Below are 26,118 nucleotides of genomic sequence, written 5' to 3' on the forward strand. Positions count from 1 at the left end.
TCTTGCTATGGGTTGCCATAGTCAGTTTAAGCAAAAGGCCCTTGCTCCACTATGATCTGCATCTGTGATTCTCCAAGGGGGACCCACCCAGGATGATTGTCATATGTGATTCTGGGTCTCAAAGACACAAAAAAAGGCACAATTGGAATGCAAGGAAAAAAAAGTTTAAGAACCATTATGTGTACAAGTTAACTGCTTATTTGATTTTTGCACAACTGCACCCTCTTTTAGGAGATAGGAAGTTGAGTTCTGCAACGAATGCAGAGACGCCTCTATTATTTGAAATAAGCAATGTATAGGTAATGAAGGTTATTTAGTTAGACGACAGTAAAGTGCATTCTCATGATCATCTGCTTAACAGTGGCTTAGAACTTAGGGTCTCATGGCCGTGCACCCCAAAATAAGAAACAGATAAGACATAAAAAGAAAAAAAGAATCACAATTGAGAAACACCATACAATATAATGTTCCAAAATTCAACGTATTTTCTTATGTTTTTAAAAATAAATTCATACATCTATTATTGAATTCACTCAGCAGGGGAACTACAGCCAGTACTGTTGCCCACAGGCACCCCCTTGTGACTTGGAAGATTCATCACCACATTGATAGCTGGGATGTTCTGGCTGCTTGGGTGATTCTGTTAAAGTGCTCATTAACACGAGAAAGTGGGAGCAGATGTTGGAAAAGCCTGTCCTAGCAAAACAAGCTCAAGAGGAAAGGCCTTATTAGAAGCAGCCTACATGTCGGGGTTTTATTATAAGAGAAAGAAACAGAACTTTTAGGGATAAACATGTACACTTTTCTTGAAAAAATCCCACATGGAATATTTATTTTATTTTACTGCTGCAATTAGTTACATATATTAAGGCAAGTTGAGGTTCAACAGCTTTGTTTTTACTGTAACTTGGCTTTTATTTTTATACATAAGCAGAGTTTATTACTGCTCCTTCCTCCATATTGTTCTAGCAACACTAGAAGGACTCTCTAAGAGTTTTCGTCATTGTTGCTTTCCTAGTGGAGGCTAAATGTCTAAACTGAGTATCTCTCTTCACACCTCATACCTGACAGCTCTCTCTTTCCAGTTGAGCCGCAAAAGACATTTAAATTGCTCAGAAGTGGTCATTTCTATGAATAACTATGTTGACCATACAATTTTATTTGGCATTAATTACACAAGACTGGAGTACCCAGAGAAAAACCATATTATGAAGATAAGACAGTTGTGCAAAACCCACACCAACAGTGGGCTGCAAGTTTTAATATGATTTGTAAGAGTCTTTCAATTATCATTTGATGTAATCTTTATATGCCATCAATGGGAAAGTCCCAAGCACTGCAGCTCAGGATAGCACAAGATGCAAATTTAATTATTTATTGCACATTTGGCAGGCACCTTACAAGGTAAAACACATTAAAAGTGTTTATATGTGTGTACTTCATCATTAGGAGCACAGATGTTTGAAAAACTGCTCAGGACCACACATTTACTCAAGGGTGGAGACTGAATGGACAGACAGCCTTTTGGATTAACAATCAGCCATATGCAACACAATGAATCACTTGGACTCTCTGCACATTTTATAACTGTTGTCAATCTGAAACTTATCTTAAGACTAGGAACTAGCCATGGACAAAACATTAGTCTATCAAATTTAAATACATCATTTACACCTATGAAACTGTCTTTACGATTAGAGGATCACAGGGAGTTAGGGCTTATTTTATGTGGTAATCAGGAATGAGCACTGAATGTCAGTTCTAAACTTGGTAGACTCACACACACACAGATGTTAATCTTAAAATATCTTAACAGCATTGTAAAAATTAACATAAAATTATTGGTTAGCAGCCTACCTGTGTCACTGAGCTGTATCAAATACATGATAGATGGAAGGCAACAGCCATCCTCTTTTCCCTAAATTTTAGCTGTTTCCATCAGGCTACAAATTGAGTTTCCTGAGGGTAAAGACTAATAGATTTAAGAACTCTTTTATTCCTAGAGCCAAGGCTGGATTAAGACCCCCACAGGCCCCAGGGTGATTTAAAGCAGCTTGAGACTCTATTGTTTCATTGGGCACTTGTCCTCATTGGTCATTTGAACTTGCCAATGCTCAGTCTTTTCATTGGGTGGGTCCACTTTGGTCATAGATACTCATTTAAATGACCCTTTGTCACGGGCACCTCAGTGCACACCCAGAATACCCTGATTGTAGCCATGCCTGGAGCGATAAACATTTTGAATTTTTTTTACTTGTAGGGATGGTGCTAAATTCTGAATTATTATTCTGTGTTCTGTTAAAAGTAATTATTCTTCTTTGTACTAACCTTGAGTATGTGTGCGCATGATAATACTGGCTGCCAGTTGCTGCATCTTAGCTTATTTTCTTATAGTTGTGTAGCAATGTCTTATGTTTTGTGCTTTCCTGCTGCAAACAAATTTCCCTCTGGGATAATAAACTCTATCTACCTAACCTAACTTATTCAGTCACACTAGGGCAACGAAGAGTCCTAAATCAACCTAACACACACAGCTTTGGAATATGGGTGGAAACCAAAGTGCCTGGTGTGGAAGACAAGGGGCTCCACGAATTCCCAAATCCCAGACACAACTGACATGCACACAGTCACAGGTTCAATTATTATGGATTTTATTCCTCCAAGTACCTTATATAGTGTATCATACAGTATGTATCTGGATGCTGAATCCTTCTTTTTATCTTCTCTCTTCCTATTCCTCTTTCTCTCCCAACTGTTATCCTCTGCCTCCTGACTCTAACTCCCTGAGGCAAGGCAGAGCAGCTCCCTTTAAACCGGATCTTGGGAGCACTTCCAGTGTCCACCAAAATTCAGACTGAAGCACTTCTGGGTCAGGCAGAAGTTTCTAAAATTCAGGGATGGTTCCTCTCTGTACCTCCCCTGGTGGCACCCAAGGCATGCCACCAGCTGCACTATGGGACTACACCTCGCAGGAGGCCTTTGGACTGAAAAAAGGGTGCATCAATATAGGAACACTGCCCTCTAGTATGTCAGGGGCTAATTCCCCCAATTCCTTCATCATGCTCACCTCCCGCACTGGTAAGGGATCAATTCTCGGCCTGGTCAGGGCAAAAATCTATCATTGTCCTTCTACTGTGGCCTCCCCTCCTGTCATCCTTGGCTACCTTTCCCTCTGGATGGGATGTCCATCGATCCACAACAATACTTACACTGGATAAATGTCATGTGGACACAGGAAGAACAGAGAAGCTCCACAGAGACAGTGAATTTTGTTAATTTCCCCTTGGGATTAATAAAGTATCTATCTATCTATCTATCTATCTATCTATCTATCTATCTATCTATCTATCTATCTATCTATCTATCTATCTATCTATCTATCTATCTATCTATCTATCTATCTATCTATCTATCTATCTAACAGGCTAGGAGTGGAACCCAGGAGATGTACATCAATGGTGTAAATCCATGTGCACCCTCAATGTAATGTTGCTTTCCTCCAGTTTTCTGATGCAAATTGGCACCACACATGGCTCATGCATACCCTTAAACTCTAAGGAGTTTATGGTGAGGGGTTTTCTATGAGACAAGTGGACTCCTCATTTCCCTTTACATTTTTTACAGACTGCTAACATGTACCATATAAAACAATAAAACACGGTGTTCATGTTCTTCATAGGATGTTTTTGCTTTCTTTTGATTGCCTCTTTGGCTACTGTATTTCTTTAATAAACTTCAAGGTAAATTTCAGAAATCAGCAGCAGAGACCCCCATGGCAGACTTTGCTCTCTCTAGTTTGCTAGTCTGTCTGATTATGGCTGCTGAGTGGTCTTGGTTAATTTTTCAGAGGATACATAGGCAATGGAAGTAAAGTGCTGAGCACCTGAAGCTAAAAATGAGTAATGCTATAAAGATGAATAAAATGATTCAAAGGTGAAATAAAGCTACTAACAGTTGGTAAAAATGAGGGATAGAGAGCTCTGTTCCTAGAAAATTTTCTGAAACAGTGGACACATCTGAAAGACAGCTATTCACATCTCCCTATTTGTATCAGAACACAAATGCGGAGGAGCTTTATCATATAAATGAAAGCCTACCATACCATTTGTGTGAAAACAGCTACAGTTCAAAATGTTCAAATAACTGTCTCCATTCCTGCATCCATTTCAGCGTGGCAGGGGACTGAGCTTATCCCAGTAGCATGGGGTGAGAATCAACCTCAGACACAAATAACACTACATCTCAAAACAACAAAAGACACAGACATTCAGTACTGCTCATCAAAAGCTTTACACTCCTTCATAGAAAGCAGAGATGGCCTGAGAATCAGCACACCAGGTAATATTCTGAAACTGGCTGGATGCTACCAGGGCTGAATTCCACGACACACAGATGTTTGTATGGCCAGACATGGGGGTTTACAGCAATACTAATGATCCAGACTTGAGACCTAATTCTAGACCAATAATTCTGCCATTTTCCTTGGTTTTGGAATAATTTCTTACATATGTTTTGCTTGTTTTGTACGAGGGTTTTCATACATATTGGACTGCTGCACTGTTTTTTTTTTTTTATCTGTGTATATAAAGCAGCCAAGATAAAAAGTAGAGTAGCTGGAGACAGCAGCCACTTTAATGGAGGTCTGGCAAGTTCATTAATTAGGACATAAAAATTCAGCATTTTTGACCTCCGCCTAACAGATCTCTTTTCCTTGCTTTCGGCAAAGAAACTCCAGCGTAACTCATAAGGAACAGGTCGGGCATCATTTATTCAATAAATTCACAAAGATGAAAAATGTTCTTCTTGCTTGTTCTTCTTCTTTCAGCAAGCCATTTATTTTCTTTAACATTTTGAAAAAGATTCTGGATCTTGTGGAAAGTATTCATATCTAATCATATAATGATTCTTAGCTAATTTTAAGAAACCTAAAAAAATCTACTACTGATAATAATTATCCATTTTCTGGTCCATTTAGGATCTTGGAGAGAGTTGGTATCAATCCTGACAGCACTAAGCACAATCCATGAACCAACCTGGGACAGAGTGCCAAAACATCACAGGGCACAATCACACCTACATCCACACTGGGAGTCAGGGCCACCTTAACATAAGGGCACAATAGGTACTGGCAGGGAGTCCCAGAAGCATAGGGGCCCATGATGTTTCTGACGCCTATGAATATTTTTGTTTTGCTATCAAATCAGGGGCCCCAGCGTATTACTTTGCCTTGGGGCCAATGATGCTGCTAAGATGGCCCTGTCTGGGACAGGTTTGTTCGTCAGTATGAGCCAAACATATCTGTGGACTATCAAAGGATAACCATTGAACCTGGATGAAAACCACACAGGAAGAACATTAGTGCAGGCTACCATGTTCATATTGTGATAGAATAATAATTATAATATTGCTGCTACTTAACATTATTATTACTAATAATAATAATAGCCGCAAGCTTCAGAGAAGAACTCAACCTCCTTGAAACACCACAACTTGTAAATGAAGCTCCAACCATCAACACCTGAAAAGTAAAACAAAAAGCAAAGCATCACACCCAAGAATAAAGGAAACAAACTTGGGAGAAACAAAAATGCACAGGCAATACCCAAAAGAAGTAGGTGAGAAACATGTAGACCAACATATGACCAACCAATGGCTGAAAACAGCTGGGCTAAATTCAAAATAGGGGGCTTTATCACTGCTGCCCAAGACCAGGGACCTCATGCATAATGCCGTGCGTAGAATTCGCACTATAACATGACGTAAGCACAAAAGCAGAAATGTGTTTACGCACAAAAAAATCCAGATGCATAAATCTGTGTGAACGCCAGCTTCCATGTTCTTCCGCTCCATAAATCCCAGTCAGTGTGAAAAGTAACCATTGCGCACGTGCCTGCTGGCCCGCCCCAACTCCTCCCAGAAATTATGCCTCTTTGAATATGCAAATCAATATAAATATCCCTTAAGATCAGCCTTCTGTGAAAAGACAATGGCAAAAGCAAGAGGGAAAGTAGAAGAATTTCAGCGAATACCAAGTAGAGGCAAAGAAAAACGTACTATTTGTTGGTTTAAACAGTGATATAGACAACAAAAGGAAGTTGATCGAGTGACATAGTGTGTCGAGGAAACTCGAAAGCTCAAGTTCACAAACTCGCACAGTGCCCAAAATAAAAAAGTAGTCACATATCAAAGCCGCCGTAAAAAGGCGAGTCGTAGCCCACCGTCTGAGTGTCATATGAAAGCTTATTAGGGTACAGAGAAAAAAAAAGGCACACAGTAGGAAAAAAGCACGAAATGTCAACTTTAATCTCGAAATTTCCACTTTAATCACGTAGTTTATTTTGTCATTAAAGTAGAACATCATAAACTTCATCCTAAATCATTTAATTTGCTAGTTTCTCAATCCCATCGTAACTAAAGTAGCACATTAAATGCTTTGTTATTTATTTGATCTTCTATGTGCTTTATGTGTGTGAATCACTACGTGCTTCCGGGCTTTCTCTTCCTCTGACAGGACCCAGAATCCATTACATTCATGATATTACAGCTCTCTGAATAATTAACATACTGAGATGTATACGTGATATAATTTTCATGATGGTAGGAGTTAAAGCATGTTATTAAACATGGGAACACGGTGGCACAGTGATTGTTCATGGCTCACGCAAGATGCTTACTGCGCCATTAACGACCTTCGATGAAATACTTTATTGTAGCAGTACTGTCTCTTTCAAACGTACTAACCTCCAATTCCTGTCTTTACTTTTCTTTCTCCAAATACCCAATCACCACACAATCAGCTCTGTAATAGATGTTAAGCCATCTGTAAGCTTAGAACGCCGATTCTTCAAAACTTGAACATTGAAATACAGTATCTTCATAGTACGTGTTTAATTATTCCATCCATCTATCCTTCCAGTGTTGTGTCAGCACCAGCAAGAATACAGCGCGAGGCAGGAACAATCCGTGAACGGAGCGCCAGTTGCTCGCTAGCGCTGCAGCACCATGTAGTTAAAGATAAAGTTTTATCTGTATAATATAATAAACATATTTTACTGCATTTCATCTTAAAAATGATATCGTCATCATATGTAAATACGCCCTTTATAAAGTGGCTCAGGTTGTGCAATATTATAACTGTATCGCAAGTTTACAGTGAGGTAATTGTACCTATAAGTACAAACAATTCTACAAGGAGCACTTGATGGACTGATTGAGTGCATTTAGAGTTCTTGGGATGAAACTGTTTCTGAACTGCGAGGTCCGTACAGGAAAGACTTTGAAGCAGTTCAATAGACAGCATGGCAGCATGGCTGAGGCAGCGTGTGCTTGATGCTGTATATCGATAATTCTCTTTCCAATCAACTGCTGTACAGCTGTGATTACCCACTCAGATATAGTGATATAAATACTCTGAGTGGTGCAGTGAGAGTAATATGGAAAAACATGATCTGATGTGGCAACACCTAACGGGAGCAGCTGAAAGAATATTTAGAATAGTTTGACCATTCTGTGGACCATTATATTGTTACAGGTTAATTACAATCAGATGCATTAAACTAATAAACAATATGCGGTTAATTTCAGTGTATTTATAAAGCCATGTCAGGGATGTGGATCTAAAAAAGAATGGGAACAGTAGCACTGCTTTGACGCTGGATGCCGCCAGTCTGCAAAACCGAGCGGAGAACTTGTGTACGGCAGGGTATGAGCTACTGTGGAAATGTGTGTGGCTTTTTGCCAAGTTTAGGTTTTATACATCGCGATTTGAACGTGGAAACGTTCTTACGCAACATTTTTGTGCATACGTACCGTTTATACATGAGGCCCCAGGCCATCAAGACCAACTACTAGCAAAATCTTCAAAGATGGCATAGACGCAGTGTGCAGGATATGTGGTAAATTCCAGGAAACCATTGGCCATATTGTGTCAGGATGCCCTGAACTGGCCAAAACTGATAGACACAATATGGCTGCCACATACCTGCAAAAAAAACGGTATGAGCATAAGCCCCAAGCAATAACAGAAAAGATAACATCACAGTCCTGTGGGGCTTGCCAATACAGACAGATCGTGGGATAATGGCCAACTGACCAGACATTGTGATTAAGAATAAAAAGGAAAAAAAAAAAACTACCTACTCATCAATATGTCCATCCTGACTGAAATAATCACCTCAGTAAAAGTAACCAAAAAACTGTGAAAATATAAAGACCTTGAAATTGAAATTGAATGAATCTGGGTGGTGAAAGCCAACTACAATGCCAAAAGCAAGATGAGCCCTTGGATTTATAAAAAAAAAAAGGAATGGAGTAATATAACCAACAGATCCCAGGTAACATCAAAATACAAGAATTACAGAAGATCACACTACATGGAACATGTCATATCCTAAGAAAGGCACCATCCATTAAATAAACTTCTACCTCAATGTAACCTTGGGCCCAAAGAATGGACCCGGTTATTATGTTGTTATATGGTATGAGCTAATAATAATATGATGCTGAAATTCTGAACAGAATATCAAATGTTTGCCTGGTTTACTTCGCCAATGTATGGATTTTGAACGCGAAATTTAGTGTCCGTTCATTCGGATGCAGAGGGCATTTGCTTTGTAAGCGCCTTTTATACTAGGCTACTTGATTATGGGCTGCGCCCGCCGGTGTAAGGAGAGGAGGAGCGCGAGGCACTCCGTCTCTTCAACACTGAGCGAGCACCTCAGACCGCGTTTTATTAAATCGTTGCAACTTAGTTTCACGCTGCACACTTAAGTGTTCTAGCCTTGCGCCGCCTGACGATTCCTAATCATCACAATCATCATAATAATAACTACAGCAGTAGGAGGAAAAGCCGATGCCGCTGCGAGTCTTGCGAGCTCTCTGTCTTTTTTTCCGAGAAGCTTATTGTGAATGCTCACTTTCCGCTATTTTGGACCTCTGTCTTTTCCCCACTCAGTGGGTTGGTGCTGCTCCGAATAAAGCAACGCAATGTTTCCTTCAACTGCTCCCGAAATCCAGCGCAGATCGGATCTGTGCTGACAACCGGACTCCACCAAGATTCTAGGACTCGCCAGGCTCCATACATCCTGCAGATTCCGTCCGTTCAACAGGCACTCGAGACTGGCTTTACAGCGCACGGACACAGCCGGACGTCTTGTTGCAGCTCGGTTTGTAGCTCATATACAGCGGCGCTTGCAGAGCTGGGCGAGTATGGATGCGTTGAAGGTGAAGCTGCGCTGGGAGCGGGAGCTGCTTGCACTGGTCGCCTTGCTGGCGGTTTGCAGCCCTGTGGCAGAGACGAGCCAGGAGGACGCGTTCAACGGAGAGGTGATTATTAGCCATAATGTTTCAATAGTTTGTGGTTACTTTTTCCATTTTTATTTCTCTCATTTGAACGGAACATCGTGTTTTAGTATATCGATATGATTTTTAAATCAGTTTATGTGCAATCTGTGACACAGTTTATGATTCTTTATACTCTCTCAGTAATCGAGTTTCATGTAGTGCCTGCTTTGGCACTCTTATTATATCTCATTTAGACTCGTGGTCCGTTCCTTATAATTCATCTTATTCTGGCAATTTAACGAAAGCTTAGATACATTTATGTTCTGGATTTTTTTTCTTCTAGATACAACCATTTGATTTAAACTAACAATCATTTTCGTCTTAGTTTTTAATTCACTTTTGCTGCCATTTTTTTCTTAAGACTAAACACACAAGAAGACGTTTTGGGACATGCCATGTAATAAATTAATTTCTTAAATGAATAAATTGAAGGTAGACACGTTTTTACAAAGGACACGTTTTCGGTTGTCAGCTTCTCCAAAGGTGGTTTTGGGATGACATTTTTCAGGTTTAAGCGTAACAAAACAGAACTGTCTCCTCAAGGTTTACCGAGTTCAAAATCTTGCAGTTCATTGGTGCTGTTGGAACTTTCAAGCCGTGTTTTGGCAACTTTTTGCATTAATCTATACATGTGAGCACTGTAACATTAATAGTACCAATATAATACTCATGTTCCCACATCTGTTTTACACCACCCTATGCCAAATTCACTTGGTTTCAAGTTTCAGATGTTTGTAACTTATCTGCTGGGGAAACGCATCTAACTATTATATAGCGCCTTTCATATCTATCTATCTATCTATCTATCTATCTATCTATCTATCTATCTATCTATCTATCTATCTATCTATCTATCTATCTATCAGTCTGTCAGTCAGTCTGTCTATCTAATGTAGTGACTTTCATATATGCCTATTCATCCTTCAGTAGGTCCTCCGTGTTTCATTTAAGTCTCCTCATTTGACGCTCTCAGGCAATTTGTTTTAAACACCCCATCCCCCCAGACACCCCGATCTCCGAGCGTAATACGTAATTACCAGGAGGGGCCCCAGGGGTGTCTAATTTTTGCTTTCGCTAACTTGATTCTTGCACTTTTCATCAGGGGTGAGGGTGTTTGTCGCACATTGTTGTTTGTTCAGCTCAAAACGCCAGTCATAGTTGCTGCTAAGCCCCGAGGGGAGTCTCGGGGCGGATAGACTGAGTAGGGGAGATGTGGCCCAAGAGAGAAAGAGAGAGAGCAGAAAATCTTCGCGGCAATTACCGTTATCTGCGTGTCTCAATCTGCCACCAAAGGTAAAGGCTGCAGGCTTCCAAAGGAGCTCCCTCAGACTTGGCTAGCTTTGGCTTTCGTTAAAAAAAAAACTTGCAGGCTTGTTTTATAGTGAGCATGCATCCCCCCTCAGACAATCTGCACAATCTGTTTGAAATGCTGGAAAGTAGGGCAGCTGCATGTCTTGAACAGCGGCCAGCGCTTTTCAAGGTCAGCTGGTCCTTAACAATGGCAGACTGCCGTTCTGTTCAGGCAGCTCCAGTCCGCCGGCCAAAATGCTCAAGCACGCCCCCGTGCGCGCTCCTGTGTAGGAATCGCAGAAGCGAGGAGAGGACGAAGACATCAAGTCGTACAGCTAGGTGTCTGCTCCTGAGGACTAGGCCGGACATCCTGCTAATCATCACTTCGTCAGTTTATTTTTCTCCGCTTTGCTGTGTTTCGAGATTCATGCTAAAATAGGGCGAGGCAAATAAAATAATGTCAAGCCTGCTTCTTTGTGTGAAATTGATTCCCTGAGCTTGGGGTAAGCCTATACGATTGGCTTTTTCTTTATTTTGTTTTGTGATTGTTACCACATGCTTGTAAAGGGGTGAAGCACAGGCAGACACACCTTTTGGAGTATCCTTAAGACTTGCCTGGCTCAATCTTCTCCTTTGTTTTAGGAGACTGATTTATGAACCAAACAAAAGAGCATGAGAAGTAAGTGTGCAACAGTGATGTGTTTAGAGTTTATGTCTGCGTGAGTAATGGAAGCTGCAATCATTAATGGGTATTCCATCTGCTGTAGAGTTTATGTGAGACCTGTAATGACAGACAGCATTAATCAGACCAAGATGAATAATAATAATATTTAATGACATTTATATAGCACATTTCTGGAGTGTCAAAACAATTTTTAAAGATACTGTAGTGGGGAGCCACTGCAACCACCTCCAGTGTTTAGCACTCACCTGGATGCTGCAACAGCAGCCATTCATGTACCGGTACTTTCACTACATGCCAGCTATTAGGTGGTGAAGGGGTAAGAGCAGTGTTTAGCCAGCAGGAGACAGGCGTTGATTAGGGGGCCAGAATGGATGAGGCTGTGATGTGCAATTTAACCAGGACATTGGGGTACATCCAGTGCTGGTGCTAGGTTATTTTGTGTCCCAGGCCAATGTTATTAGTGCGCAACTGACTGTTTGGTTGCTAACCTGTGTGGCTGGGGTCACCCCCCCCCCCCCCCCCCCTTATGATCTGTGCCCTAGGCGAATGCCTAAATCACCTTAATGGTGGCACTGGCTCTGGGTGCACCCTACTCTTATTCAAAAGATGTCTAAGTATCTTTAATAACCACAGAGGGTGACAAACTCGTTTTCCATCTCTTCTGAAGGACAGCAGTAATTTTTGCAGCACAGTGTCCCGATCATTGCACTGGGACATTGGGATCCACATGCAGACCACAGAGTAAGAGCCTCTTGCTAGCTTCATTAGCGCCTCTGTCAGCGCAGCAACCCAAGCTTTTCCTAGATGATCACCCATCCAAGTTATGGCTGGGCACAAACATGCTTAGCATCAGATGGATTACCTGTTCTGAAGTTGCAGGTGGAATGGCTGCTGGAATATATATGTTTTTTACAGTTGTTATTTAAGCATCAGTATTTGTTTCACCTTCCACAGTTTTCTTTAATATAGCACCTTTTGTGCTTAAGTAATACATATGATTAGTGCTGCTTCAGAAGAAAACAGGTTTCCATCATGCTTAAGACTGCTGCCTCACAGCTCCAGATAGTGTGTTTAAAGGAAGGACCAGCACTCTATCCAGATTAGGTTCTGATGCTGTTGGAATGAGCGTCATGTCCCTGTGACCCCTTAACAAGATTAAGTGGCTTCAGAAAATTGATAGATGGATGTGAGTAGATCTGTTAGAGAAGTAAAAATGATGTGGCAAAGCTTTTCCTGTGGGGCCTGATAAGGTGAAAGGATGACCCCACATGAAAGCTTAGCTTTACTTCATTTACCCTGCAGGTCTCATAACCTTCTCAGATGTGAGTTAGAGAGATGAGATGTGCAAGTGTCTGGGCTGGTGGTTGGGCCTCTTGTGGCTCCCATCATTATCAGCCCTTTCTGCATATCTCTAGGCTCTGGGTTTAATCTTTGCAGAGTCAAGTCATTGATAAATGATGTCAGTGGTACTTTTGCATAAGCTCATGGGAAAAAAAAACAAAGATACATCATTGGAATCTAATGAAATTTGTATTAACCTGTATGAATGTCTGATGCCTCTGATGGCCACTGACTAAGCAGATGTTAATTTCTGAATTTCATTATGACACGCCTAGAGATGCCTGGGTGGTCAAAGATTGCTGATCTCCTCAGTGACCACTTTGGCCTGCCTTAACTTGTTTTGCAAACAGTTCAGGTTGGAGCTGTCTCAACAGCAATCTGAGCCGCTCAGCGCAAAGTGTGTGTTGGAACAGGGAAATTTGACCCTCCAGCTCCTGGCGCTGTGCCAGGAAATCAGCTGGTCCAGCAGCTACCTACTAGAAATAGCTGCTAAGGATTCAGGCTCTGTTTTCCAGACTCCCACTGTCCACTCCTGAAGGAAATCGACAGAGGAAATGATCTCTGTGTTCCTCTTTGCTGAGGAAGAGTTTACTGCCACAATACTTCTGTTTAAAGGTCAAATGAGGGTCCCTCATCTGAGCATGCTGATGGATTGCCAATATAAAATTAAAAAATATTTATTATTCCCAGAAAAAAAAGGCATTTTTATGCAGAAGTTGGAGATAAGTAAAGAGAACAGATGGCTTTTAGCTAAAACATATCATACTGTATAGATGCAGCACATTATTCAGCATCTTGGAGTGGGATGAGCTGCACATCTTCATTGCTTGCTCTCGTGGACACAAGTCCAAGTATATTGGGTGATAAGCAAGAAAGTCATTCCTGAGCAAGCCATTTCCAGTATGCTGTAGGCACTGTTTCTAGTCATGGAGTCCAGAAATGAATCCAGTTTATGTGGTTTCAAAAATCTATGCACTTTCTTATTTGTCGGGTTTTACTGCCAGGAATCCATAGCTGATGATTTTTCCAAGAAATCCTTTCTCGTTTCACATGCTTCACATCACCCTTTAATAAAATAATGTATTTCATGGTCCATGTTCATATACCACCACACTATGCTTACTCTGGGACTTCATCAAGATATGTTCTGGAAAAAGACTTGAATGATATGCGTTTGTTGGATTTGAATAGTATAGTGTGTATAGTGTGAATGGTAATGTTGTGTTTTAAGTAGCATAATTGTACAAATTTGCTTTGCCTAAATGTTTTAATTTTAGTGCTTTTTCAGTATGTCTTAATTTTATATAATACCTTTCATACTCTAATTGGCCAAAAGCATGTAGACACCACTCCAAATATTTGAGTTCAATTGTATAAAATCAGCACATAGCCATGCAATCTCCTTTACCAAACATTGGCAGTAGTACTGGTGGCTTTAAACATGGCCCTGTCATAGGATTCCACCTTTGCATTCTGTGTTAATACGTGAAATTTCTGATCTGCTAGATCTGCCCTAGTCAGGTGTAAGTGCTATTATTGTGAAGTGGCAGCATCTAAGAAGAACCTCAGCTAAATCATTAAGTGCCAGACCACATAAGCTCACAAAGCAGGACCACCAACTACTGAAACACATAGCACTTAAAAATGGCCTGTCCTCTGCTGCATCACTCACAACAAAGTTCCAAACTGCCTTTCAAAGCAATATGAGCACAAGAATTGTGCGTCAGGAGCTTCATGAAATGGTTTTCCATGGTAAGCAGCTGCACACAAGACTAAGATCGCTATGCAAAATACCAAGCATTCACTAGCATGGTGTAAAGCACACCACCATCGGACGCTAGAGTAGCAGAGTTGTGTTTACTGAAATAATTAATCATGCTTTGCTATCTGAAAGTCTAATAGACCAGTTGTTCTTAGACGTTTTTTTCCGTGATCCAATTTTGCTTTCTGCGTGTCTTTGCGACCAACAATCACTTTGGAGCGTCATCAAGGGATCCATCCATCTTGTGGAGCTGCTGTTAATATATCTCCCAGGTCCCCCTTGGTGAATCTCTATCGATCATCACCTGAGGAGATTGTTTTCCTCTTGGAATCCATCGCAAGGCTTTCTGTAAATCCTTCACAACTCTTTGTCATTCACTCCTCACAACAACCCAAGTTCAGACATCACTAGACCCATAGTTTAAGAAACACTGTGACAGACAAATCTGGGTTTGGTGGATGCCAGGAGAATGCTACCTTCTAGACTGCATAGTGTCCCCTATAATGTTTGATGGAGGTGGTATACTGATCTGGGTTTGGACTAAGCTCCTTGGTTCCAGTGAAGGGTGCTAGTAATGCTACAGCCTACAAAGATATTTTAGACAGTTTTGCACCTCTAACTTTGTGGGAACAGTTTGAAGAAGGTCCTGATCTGTTCCAGCATGTGTTTTTGGGGGAATCCATAATAATGCCCAGGGTTTTGAAATAGAAGTGTCCAACAAGCTCATATAATTGTGGTGATCAGGTGTCAACAAACCTTTGGCAAAAAAAAAATGTACAATATCATTATCTTAAAACACCATCTGATGAGGTACTGTGTTATAACGGCAAGGTACCACGTACAGAAAAAGACTCAATGCCGCAATCCAAAGGAAAATAAATTTAATTTGTTTTACAGTCACTATTTATGCACTCCCATTTATTGCCCAGAGCACTATAAACTATTACAATTACATAACGTAACATGCCATTCTCAAATCCACGTATTCCAATTGGATTGAGCAGGACTTTTTGGGACCTTCAATACTCAACTTATTTTAGAGGAATGGTGGATAGGCCTGAATGGCTTATTCAAGTCAAAAATTCTTCAAATGCTCTAAAGACTGCATGTTGGGGGGCTTATCCCAGCATCATAGTAAACCAGGAACCAAACCCAACTGAATGCCAGTCTACCATAAGGCCTACCCACTCACATAGGGGCAAATCTGAAATACCAGTCAACCTAATGGGCACATGTCTGAGATGTAGTTAGAGATGTCGAGAAAACATGTGAAGTCCACACAGATATTGCCTATTACAATTAAGATTCACTTAATTTAAAGTACAGAATGAAAAGTAAGAAAAGCACATAGACACAAGCATTTATACCATCCATTCAACCATTTCACAAAGAGGTTAGTAAGACACTTTCAATTGTAATGTTAAACTAACAGGTGCACTGCCTTTGGATACAGTAATACAAAAAGTATGGAATTAAAATGAGAACGGAAGTGATACAAATGTCAAGACTTTTTTATAGTGTTATTTATAGCAATCAATGACAGTAGAAGGCACTTGAAGGACTACAGTAAGCAATATGTTGCAGGTAAATACCGGCAGGTATAGACAATAAAGACAGCTGGGTAGCTGTTTCCAAAACCGTCAATATTTTATATAGCACATGCACATTGCCCTAGAGTATATTAATGAATGTTCCCTGTGATTGATTGGTGCCTCATCCAGGATTGGTTCCTGCATTGCTTCCAGTGCTGCTGGCATATTTTCCAGTTCTCCACAACCATGAATTCATCAAAATGGTACAGAAGATGGAAAAATTGATCTTTGACACAAATTATGCTGATGAACCTTTTAGGATAGGTCTCTACTAGTATTAGATGTCTGGACACTTTATGTTTTGACATGCTTCTTCATATACATAGATGGGAAAACTGGCAAAATTGAAATGTAATTTACTATCAGTTTTTCTGTTGTCCAAGCATTGTTTGGGGCATTCCTGATCCTTGATGTTTTTATCTGTAAGCCACTACATTGTTGTTCTGGCCTTATGTTTTAGGTAGTTCGACTGTTGAAGGATGCTTAGTTGTCATTTGTAAAGGTTTCCCATCTTGTTCATGGATGACTTTTAGCCATTAACCTCCTCGTTATCCTTTTCAGTTGATACTCAGTTTTCAAGAACACCTTGTTCTATAATTGTTTGCATTTTGTCTGTGTCTTTTTACTTTGCTTTGGGGGTTTTCATTGACATGGATAAGCTCTTATAACTTTCTCTGGTTTTTGATTTTCAATATACAGTCAATTCTCCTTATTCACAGGTGTTATGTTCCTGAAAAAAAACCCAAATACAAATATCGTGCATACTGAAGCATTGGTCCTATGGGGAAAATGGGGTTAGGTTCCAGTATTGCACAAATATGCTGTCCCTTGGCTCTTGTTTCTTGAGGTTTGATACTAATCCTTCTGCAAGTTCACCTACAGAAGTCTTCTTACAACTTTTACTTCCTTTATAGTCAAGTTTGATCATCTTCAAGGGGCTCAACCAGGTGCCACGAGTGACCACAGCAGGGCCGATCCGAGGATTTCACTGATTTCACTAAACCATCAAATTGCTAGTATGCCACTGGAGGTGTGTACACAGGGCAGGCACTTAATCAGTGTGATCTTATGATCAGCTATTAGTGGGAGTTCCACATTCGTGGGGAGCAGTTGTAAGCCCCATCATGAATAAGGTTCAACATCTGACCCATGCCTTACACATGTTGATCCTTTCAACATAGTGCTCATGCTACCCCAGATATCTAAGGGCATTGCAGACCTGTCATTGCTCTTTGACACACGTTTGGCTGCTGCATGATAGACCACTAGGATTTTTTTTTCTGCTGTGCAAGGCCACGACTTGGCGCAAGTAACTTTTATAGTAGCAAATAAGCGACTCTGGTTGAACAGAAGCTGAAGACAGTGAGGATTTAGTTCATGATGGCTGAATGACTAGTACACTAGGCAACAAATAGATGAACAAGGCCAAGGGAGAATCCCTGCCAAGGTTATTGTGGTAGAGAGGAGAGGAGAAATTAAAACAGAGTGCTGAATTTGATCAGTGCTGTAGCTTTGCTCCAAAAAACTTTTTCAGAATAGTGTATTTAGATCCCACTATCTTTGCTTTACATGCCTTCTCATATTCTGACCTCTTATATCTTTTGTATAACTGAAAATCAATATAATTTTGTCTTTTACCCCCTTCTTGGTCTTAACAACTATCCTGTCATACCTATCAATCACCTGGATCTGCAGTGCTGCTATTCAAGTGCATTAAATCGACGTGGTGCCATTGAGACTAGTGTTAGAGGAGGGCTGCCTCTCAGAGTGTGTGAGCCTGAGGGCAGTTTATTATTTTTGGATCTGGAGAGGTAACCTGAATTCCCTGCAGAAATCCAAGGGAAGAACAGCAAAGCAAGTTAGTATAAGTGAAAATCTCATTCAGAGCCAAGAGCTCTGAAATGTCAGTAGTGGTCTCTGCACCATTCTACTGCGGCAACCTTGTATATTTATAGATGACCAGGCTGAATCCATAAGTGGAGGCTTGATAGTGATGAGCTTTGGAGGGATAGCAGGGAGTCAGACATTCCCGCTCCTGACAGTTCAGACCTTTGGATCAGTTTGCCAGTTGGGCTGGCAGTCAATGCCTTCAGAAAGTATTTGGATGTGGTCCTAGTTAGACATATGTCAATGCAGAAGCAACCTTTTAAAAGTTTTTGCCTTTGTCGGTCACAGTTTTTTAAAGTCATGATGTATTAAGTTTGCTCCTTAGTCCATCTCCTGAGCTGTTTTTTCCTGAATCTCACCTCTTTATGACACTGATCTTTCCCTGGCCAGTTCCTCTTACTTTAAACCATAGCAGGATTTTGCTCCTTTAGAAGATCTATAATTGGAATGTAGCTAAAAAAAGAAAAACAAACAAATAAATAAACAAATGACACGTACTGTCTTCCTCTAGTTTCCTCACTCTTGCGGAAAAACAATAGACTTACAATAACCTGAGTGCTGTCAGAGCCTGACGGCAGGTTTATTTTTGGAGATGCAACTCTGACCTTTCGCCATCTCTCCCTGTAAACAGTGGGCTTTATAGCACTGTAGAGGATGAAGCAAAAGTGGCCCAGTTTGCACACTGTGGTGGCCGTCTGTCTCATTCGGGTTTGGGCTGCACTCTTCAATTATTTCAAGCAAAGCCTGCGACCACAGACGGCATAACCTGTCATTGGTGGTATTGAACAATAGCTGACGTTCAAGTCCGAAAGCGGGCCTGCAAGGCAGAGAGTGGCAGACAAGAATGAATCCTGTTGGGACCTGAGAAGATGATGGGACTGTTCTTGCCAGCACTTTCATTTGCTTATTTTCACTTTTATAAATAAAAGAAACGTCTGGCTTATATTAGATCAGTGTAGAAGACGGTATTTTTTTTCACTTTTTTTGCACTTATTACATTTTCTCTGAATGCTTTTTGCCATTTTTTATTTAAGTTCATTTCATTTTATTACAGTAACTTCCCAGAATCAATATCACATGCTGTTTATCCTATCAGTGCCCCAGGTCTGATGCATCTTGCAAAACACACTTGGCATCTTGTTATTACATTACAGTGGTATCCACTTCCTGAGATCAGCCAGTGTAGTCATCACTTTGGACTACTAATATGTCCGGATCAGATACTTCTGGTTACTGATAACAGGTCAGCAGCCGAAATTACTGTCTAACACTAAGCAAGGTCCTTCAGTATTGTAAAACAGTGCCAAGCATCTTTTAACCTGCTATTTCTCTCACCCTGGACTTCAGCTAGCTGCTCACTTGTGCACTGTATGGGCAGTCTGGCAGTTGCTGTTCTCTTTCATTTGGCTCAGTGAACTCTGGTCTTTCTATCAAGACGTTACTGAAAGATTCATCTATATGTAGTTATCTAAAGTACATGTGTGGCTGAGGATAACTGGGTGGTGTGTTCTAGCTTGTTTCTCTCAAAAAGTAACCTGGAGGTCTTTTTTGTTCTGCTTGAAGCACAGCATGCTAGATTTTCCAAGGTGTAACCAAGGGAGTGTTTTTTCATTTTCTTGGAGAAATTTCCTTCATGACAAAGCTTGCCAAGCAGGGACTTCTTCTTTACATGGTAGAATTGGTTAGTCTGGTCATGGTGTTACAAAAAGTTCTTTTTCTTTCTATAGCAGAGCAGGCCTGTGATGCCCTAGGAGTCCACAGCCTTGGCATCTTCCATTTCCTGGGACATCGATAGTCATAACCGAGATGGACTAGGGTGAATGAAAAAGCAAACAAGAAGTTATGGTGAAAAAGTGAATAGTGTGTTTATTCATAGCAATTCAAACACTTCAGGAGTGTCCAGAAAGTGTAGTGTGGTTCAAATCTTTAAATAAATAATCCTCCATGAAAACAGTGCAATTGAGCTAAAACTAATCTATAATAATAAAAGGCAAAGCCCTCACTGACTGACTGACTGACTCACTGACTCACTCATCACTAATTCTCCAACTTCCCGTGTAGGTGGAAGGCTGAAATTTGGCAGGCTCATTCCTTACAGCTTACTTACAAAAGTTAGGCAGGTTTCATTTCGAAATTCAAAGCGTAATGGTCATAACTGGAACATATTTTTTGTCCATACACTGTAATGGAGGAGGCGGAGTCACGTATCGCGTCATCACGCCTCCTACGTAATCACGTGAACTAAAAACAAGGAAGACATTTACAGCACAAGTCACACGCGGGAACGAAGGTAAATGACGTTAATTTTTGACTGTCTTTTAATACTGTGTAAGCATACATATTAACACATGCGCAATTAAACGTGTGCATTTACGGGGTGATTTCTCAGGCTTAAAAGCTCACCTTTTATCAAACGCGGGAAGAAAGGTAACTGACGTTGTTCACTGTCTTTTAATACTGTGTAACCATACATATTAACACATGTCCAATTAAACGTGTGCATTTACGGGGTGATTTCTCAGGCTTAAAAGCTCGCCTTTTACTAAAAAGGTAAATGCAAAACTATTTTCAATCAGTTTATTGAAACGCTCCCGTTGAGGATTGCAATAACATATTCGCGAGATAAAACAAGGAAGTAGGGGGAAATGGAGGAACAGCCGCAAACAGCGAAGAGCAAAAAATTAATTAAACAATTGAGAACGGAGCGAGTTAAGCATACAAGCATGTTCATAAGGGAAACAAAGCACGGTGTAAAACGTAAGTTTCAATTAAGTTTATAGAAACGCTCCCGCTGCGGATTGCAATAACATATTCGCGAGATAAAAGTTTAATGAGAAGACACGAGGTATAAACGAACCACACGCCGTGGCGCAACGTTAGGGGCAACAGTTTCAACCATTCTATGATCTGCTTCTCGCAACTGAAAGACGGCACATGGCGGATGTTAGCCGACTTGCTGACCGCAACATTTGGGGCTTCAACTATGGCGCTGACGCCACATCTCAGTGCCAACACTTTGCAGACTGTACTTAAAAGACACGCCCTCCTCACTGGACAGTTAAAAACACCAATCAAACTAACGATGACATCAAGTATTACCCAATCCAAAGTAGGAAAGGAGGCATCTTCATAAAATGCGTGTGGGATGATTTGCATGAGACGCTGCTTTAAAAAAAAAAATGATAAAAAAAATACGGGATATATCCCGTCCAGTATTGATTCAAAACGGGACGCGCAATTTCATTCTCAAACGCGGCACGATTCCGTATTTTAAAGGACGGGTGGCAACCCTACAGTGCCAGGTAACCACCCATACAATCAGATTGTGATTCAGACTAGGAATGCAATGAATGTAATTACCCCGATCTACATACAAGGCGAAAGTCTTGCAACATTCAAAGATGATGGTTTGGGATAAGTACACCATACAACATAAAAGAGCTTATGAAGCCTTGAACCGAAAAAAGCAAGATCTCAGAGATCGTAAAAAAAAAAATAGGAGGTAATGTCGTTTTACTCGCTGTAGATTTTAGTCAAACATTACCAGTTATTCCACGAGGGAGACCAGCAGATGAACTCAACGCGTGTTTAAAATCCATGCTTCTCCCACGCTCGGTTATATGTCGCGTGTTCTCGGGTAGGTGCACCAAAAAATTTATACATTTAAGCATGTAATGGGCAAACAAAAAATGAGGTATACCCGAAGGCACTGCAGTAGTACTTCATGTAACTTTACTTCTTAAATGTTAATGTTTTACTGTTTAATAATTTATACGCTTCTTATATGTTGTTCAAATTCTTTTATCAAAATACCACTGACAGCGCAATGCACGATAACATGGAGTGAATACACCATACGCATCCGCCCACGGCTGCCCTGCTGTGCGCAGATAGGAGTTGATTCTACAATAAAATAAAATAAAGATTAAAACAGTAAAACAATCATCACCCATAAAGCGTGTGTGTGTGTATATATGTGTATATATATATGTCGATATGTGGATGTGTATATGTATATATATATATATATATATATATATGTAGATATGTATATATATATGTGTATATGTATATGTATATATATGTTTATATGTGTGTGTGTGTATTTTATATATATAAAACACAGCAACACTCATAACAATGACAACACAATTACATTGACAATCATGTTACGTTATTTTTAAAATGTTTCCTTTTTTTTTCATAACCTCTTTAACACACTACTTCTCCGCTGCGAAGCGCGGGTATTTTGCTAGTAAATAAATAATTAAAAACCTAGTCTATAATTAAAAGTCAGAATAGGTTCTCTCTTTATTTTTCCTTTCACCCCTCGTGATTCTCACTCCACTCGGGTCTTCTCAGCAGATTGGAGACATCATTGAATTCTTTTCAAACCTTTGACTCTTATCCCAGGCACCTCAGCCAATCACTGCTGGGATTTTTAGGAACCCATCACCTTGCCACCATCTCTCATTGTCTGAGGGATGACCCTTGGACCACTCAGCTGCTCTTGTTCCTTCTAATGTTCATTAGGATCAACGCGCCCTTGAAGGGCCATTCCATTAGCTCCATCATAGGTCCACCCAAATGCCTCCCCTCCTCCCCTCTGCACTGCCATGATCATCTCATTCTGCACATTCTCTTTTGGGATTTCTCTTATCTGATTTTCATTTTTCTCTCTGTGTCCTTGCTCCTCAGTTCCTTTTTCTCCTTGTGAGTGTAGGTGTTTTCAATAATGGCAGATGAAGCATCAGTGAGGCTCACATATAAACAAGCAGTCAGCCAATTTCTCCATCAAACCCTCTCTGGCCACATGGATTTGCGCTAGCATGCATCCACAGCCACAAAGCTCAAGCCACACTGTTTTTAAAAACCTTGCACAGCCACAGACCCCTGGCACGATGCATCACAACGCCTGTCTTGCCAAGTTGTACATTAGAGGTGTTTCCGCTCCTGCAAATAGCAAAACAGGCCAATCTGTCTTAGTTGTATTCCAGAGGTGTTTCTTCCTTTGCATGTATTAGAGGTAGCTAGTTTGGCCAAGGTTTAGCCTGTGGATGTTTCCTTTTTTTCCTAGGGTGGAGCAGACCAATCTAGTTGAGATGCAACCAGAAGGTGTCTGCCTGGGGTGTTACTGGTCAGTCTTGTCACTTGTGGAGCTTTTTCACTACATTCCAATCACTGAGAGAGCTGACCAGTCTGTTGTAGACATACTGTATTTAGACAGTATTTACTTTTTCGCCTTTATCGGAGCTGGCCAGACTGGCCAAGAGGTATAAACAGGAAGTGTGTTCCATTCAGTCTCCATTAGCCAAGGTGTACATGGGTGGTGTTTCATTTTCTGGCTGTGGTTGAGCAGAGTTAATGTGGTCAAGGTATAAGGGAGTCATTTCCTCTTCTGCCAAATCCCAAGCAGACCAATCTAACTGAAAAGCAACTGAGATGTATATCATCTCTTGCCAGAGGTAAACTGGGTTAGTCTGGTAAAGGTTTATGCTTCTTAAATCTGTCATTGGTTCTTTTGGCCACATATCTACTAATAAGCTCTTCCTTGCATGTGTCTCACCAGAGAGCAACAGGGCATTCTTGCTAAATTGTAACTACATGATATTACTTGCCCAATTTAAGCTGTTTCTAAGCTACTCTATACTCATTCAACTGATTTGTACATTGAATGTCTTCTTTTTAGGTTTGTATTGTTAGTGAGTAGGCTGACAAAACCAAAATGTAGCTGGGAGATGTTATCTTTTCCTTTGTCACACTGCTTCTACTCCTGCAAAATATACAATACCAGTAATGGCGCACTGTTTTCATACTCTTTCTCTGTAGGTTTGGCATTCATTTTCTCAGACGTTGATGCGCTTGCTGCTTTCTGAGCAGCTCTTCTTTTCTCCTACCTAGTGGCCCGCTTCTTCTCTTCTTTCGTTGGCATCTTTTAGCATTAAAACTGATTAAGTTAGTATTTATGTTGCGATTACTTAGTACATTTTCCTTAATTTTTCAGTTAAGCTGGCACTTAAGTCTTCAATCTACCTCAAGAATAATTTAAGATATGAAGAGGTAGGAGAAGTGATGGTGAAGGTGGTTAGGATGAGAACACCGCCCGTACGCATGCGCCGCACGGCCATCCTGCTGGCCGCTGCTGAGAGTTGATTCTAAAATAAAATAAAATAAAAATAAAAAGTGAAATAACCTTGGAGGTCAATCATCACCATGAAAGCAGACAGTAGACATTACGTAGTATATGTGCACCAAATTTCAGGTCAATAGGTCTAAAGATTTGCGAGCTACAGGTGATTTAAAATCCTGGACAGACAAACGGACAGCCATGGTAGCATATTATATAAGAAGATTGAATGGTCTGTCAAAGATATAGCTGGGAGTTGAGACCTTTCTAGTCTGACCTACAGTACATCCGACTTAACCAATCACGTTAGAGTGTGATGGGATGGGTTTCATTGTTGACTTTTTCGGCGCGTGATCATATTTCTGTCTGCTTTTTAATTATGGCTGCTCTGGCCAGAGTGACAACTGCTATCAGAAAACTTAGCTCTGTCTTTGCAGTTTTCCAGATAAAGCTTTGTTATAGTGTGTTTGCAATAAACCAGGGGATATTGTTTTTGTGGCGGCACGGTGGCGCAGTGGGTAGCACTGCTGCCTCGCAGTTGGGAGACCTGGGGACCCGGGTTCGCTTCCCGGGTCCTCCCTGCGTGGAGTTTGCATGTTCTCCCCGTGTCTGCGTGGGTTTCCTCCGGGCGCTCCGGTTTCCTCCCACAGTCCAAAGACATGCAGGTTAGGTGGATTGGCAATTCTAAATTGGCCCTAGTGTGTGCTTGGTGTGTGGGTGTGTTTGTGTGTGTCCTGTGGTGGGTTGGCACCCTGCCCGGGATTGGGTCCTGCCTTGTGCCCTGTGTTGGCTGGGATTGGCTCCAGCAGACCCCCGTGACCCTGTGTTCGGATTCAGCGGGTTGGAAAATGGATGGATGGATATTGTTTTTGTTATTACATCCATCATGAAATAAATAAAATCCCAGATAAAATAAATAATTTCTGTTTAGAATGTAAATATGATAGAGATGGAGACAGTGTTCTCTGAAGAACTTCTTTGTTTCCTTTGATAACAAGCACTCAGTACATTTTTCTTTAGGAAGCTCAGGTTTGACAGAGCAGCTAATCTGAAATGTGAAAATGTGGTGCTTTAGTTAGGCTTGTTTCTTAGAGGTGGTTTATGTATTAACAGGGGGTGAGCCATGGGTTATCTTCTAGACTCCAGTAAACTGTAAATGGCCAGTGGTCAGTACAGATATGATAGCGCCGGCCTGAGCTGAAAGAAGGATGGGATTGTCATGAGTGTCAGCGTGGGTGACAAGATCAGAGCTGCAATTTGTGAGCTGATCAGATTTAATTTAAGGACTATGTCAAAAGCTAACACAGTGGCTCTCTTTTAGTTTAATTTCAATTACTTCCTTTTTGATTAAAAGCAAATGCTTAGGATGTTTAAAAAGTCTAGTTTTTAATTATTTTATTTTAAATGCTTTGTGTACTAACAGTCATCAACAGTAATTACAATATCACCCACATTCTCCATTTCTTATGATTCACATCCTGACACAGAAATAAAAAAAGAGGAAATTGTAGGCTTCTGGGCACCTCTGAGTGGAATATACAAAGAAAGGAAATATTTGTGAGATTTTTTTCCTTTTTTGTAAATATGCTAGCCACAGACGTTTATTTATATAAATGCAGTATATGTAACCTCTGGGTACTGCAAGAAACTCTTTTATCTGTCTGCTACCTACAACCTACTGTTTATAGCTACCGCCAGTGTCATCTCTGGTATGTCACATCCTGCTGACCTTCATTATCGCAATCCTTGCTGCACTGTCATTTTTTAGTCCATATTCTGAGCTCCATGGTATTTGAACAATTCATGGGCATTCAGCTTCAGGTCTAACTGTAGAAGAAAGCCAACCATGCTGCCATGAAGAATGAGTAGGACTTGGGTGACGAGATGGTCTCTGGGGAGACTGCTGTCAGTATCCTGTCAGTGTGCAAAGTGTGTGAAAACACACTGGGAAAAGGGATATTAGATCATTTGTGGATTTCCTGATGCAGGATGTGTATATGTGTACGTGCAGGCTTGACTGACCAGTCGTCCACAACGGAAGCTTTCACGGCTCATCTTCAGTGAAGCTGCCAACTTCCTCCTGAATTCTGTA

General features: G+C 40.8%; 1 protein-coding gene across 1 annotated transcript in view; it reads left to right on the top strand.

The window, feature by feature from the left end:
• The first annotated feature begins 8,667 nt into the window (after window positions 1-8,667).
• Window positions 8,668-26,118, top strand: part of mmp15a (matrix metallopeptidase 15a) — a 66,733-nt gene continuing 49,282 nt past the window's right edge. Inside the window, exon 1 of the mRNA XM_028809704.2 lies at window positions 8,668-9,324. Coding sequence (XP_028665537.1) covers window positions 9,208-9,324 — 117 coding nt within the window. The 5' untranslated portion in view covers window positions 8,668-9,207. The remainder of the gene's footprint in view (window positions 9,325-26,118) is intronic.

The sequence above is a fragment of the Erpetoichthys calabaricus genome, chromosome 9, assembly GCF_900747795.2.
Source record: "Erpetoichthys calabaricus chromosome 9, fErpCal1.3, whole genome shotgun sequence".
In the NCBI taxonomy this organism is placed as follows: Eukaryota; Metazoa; Chordata; class Cladistia; order Polypteriformes; family Polypteridae; genus Erpetoichthys; species Erpetoichthys calabaricus.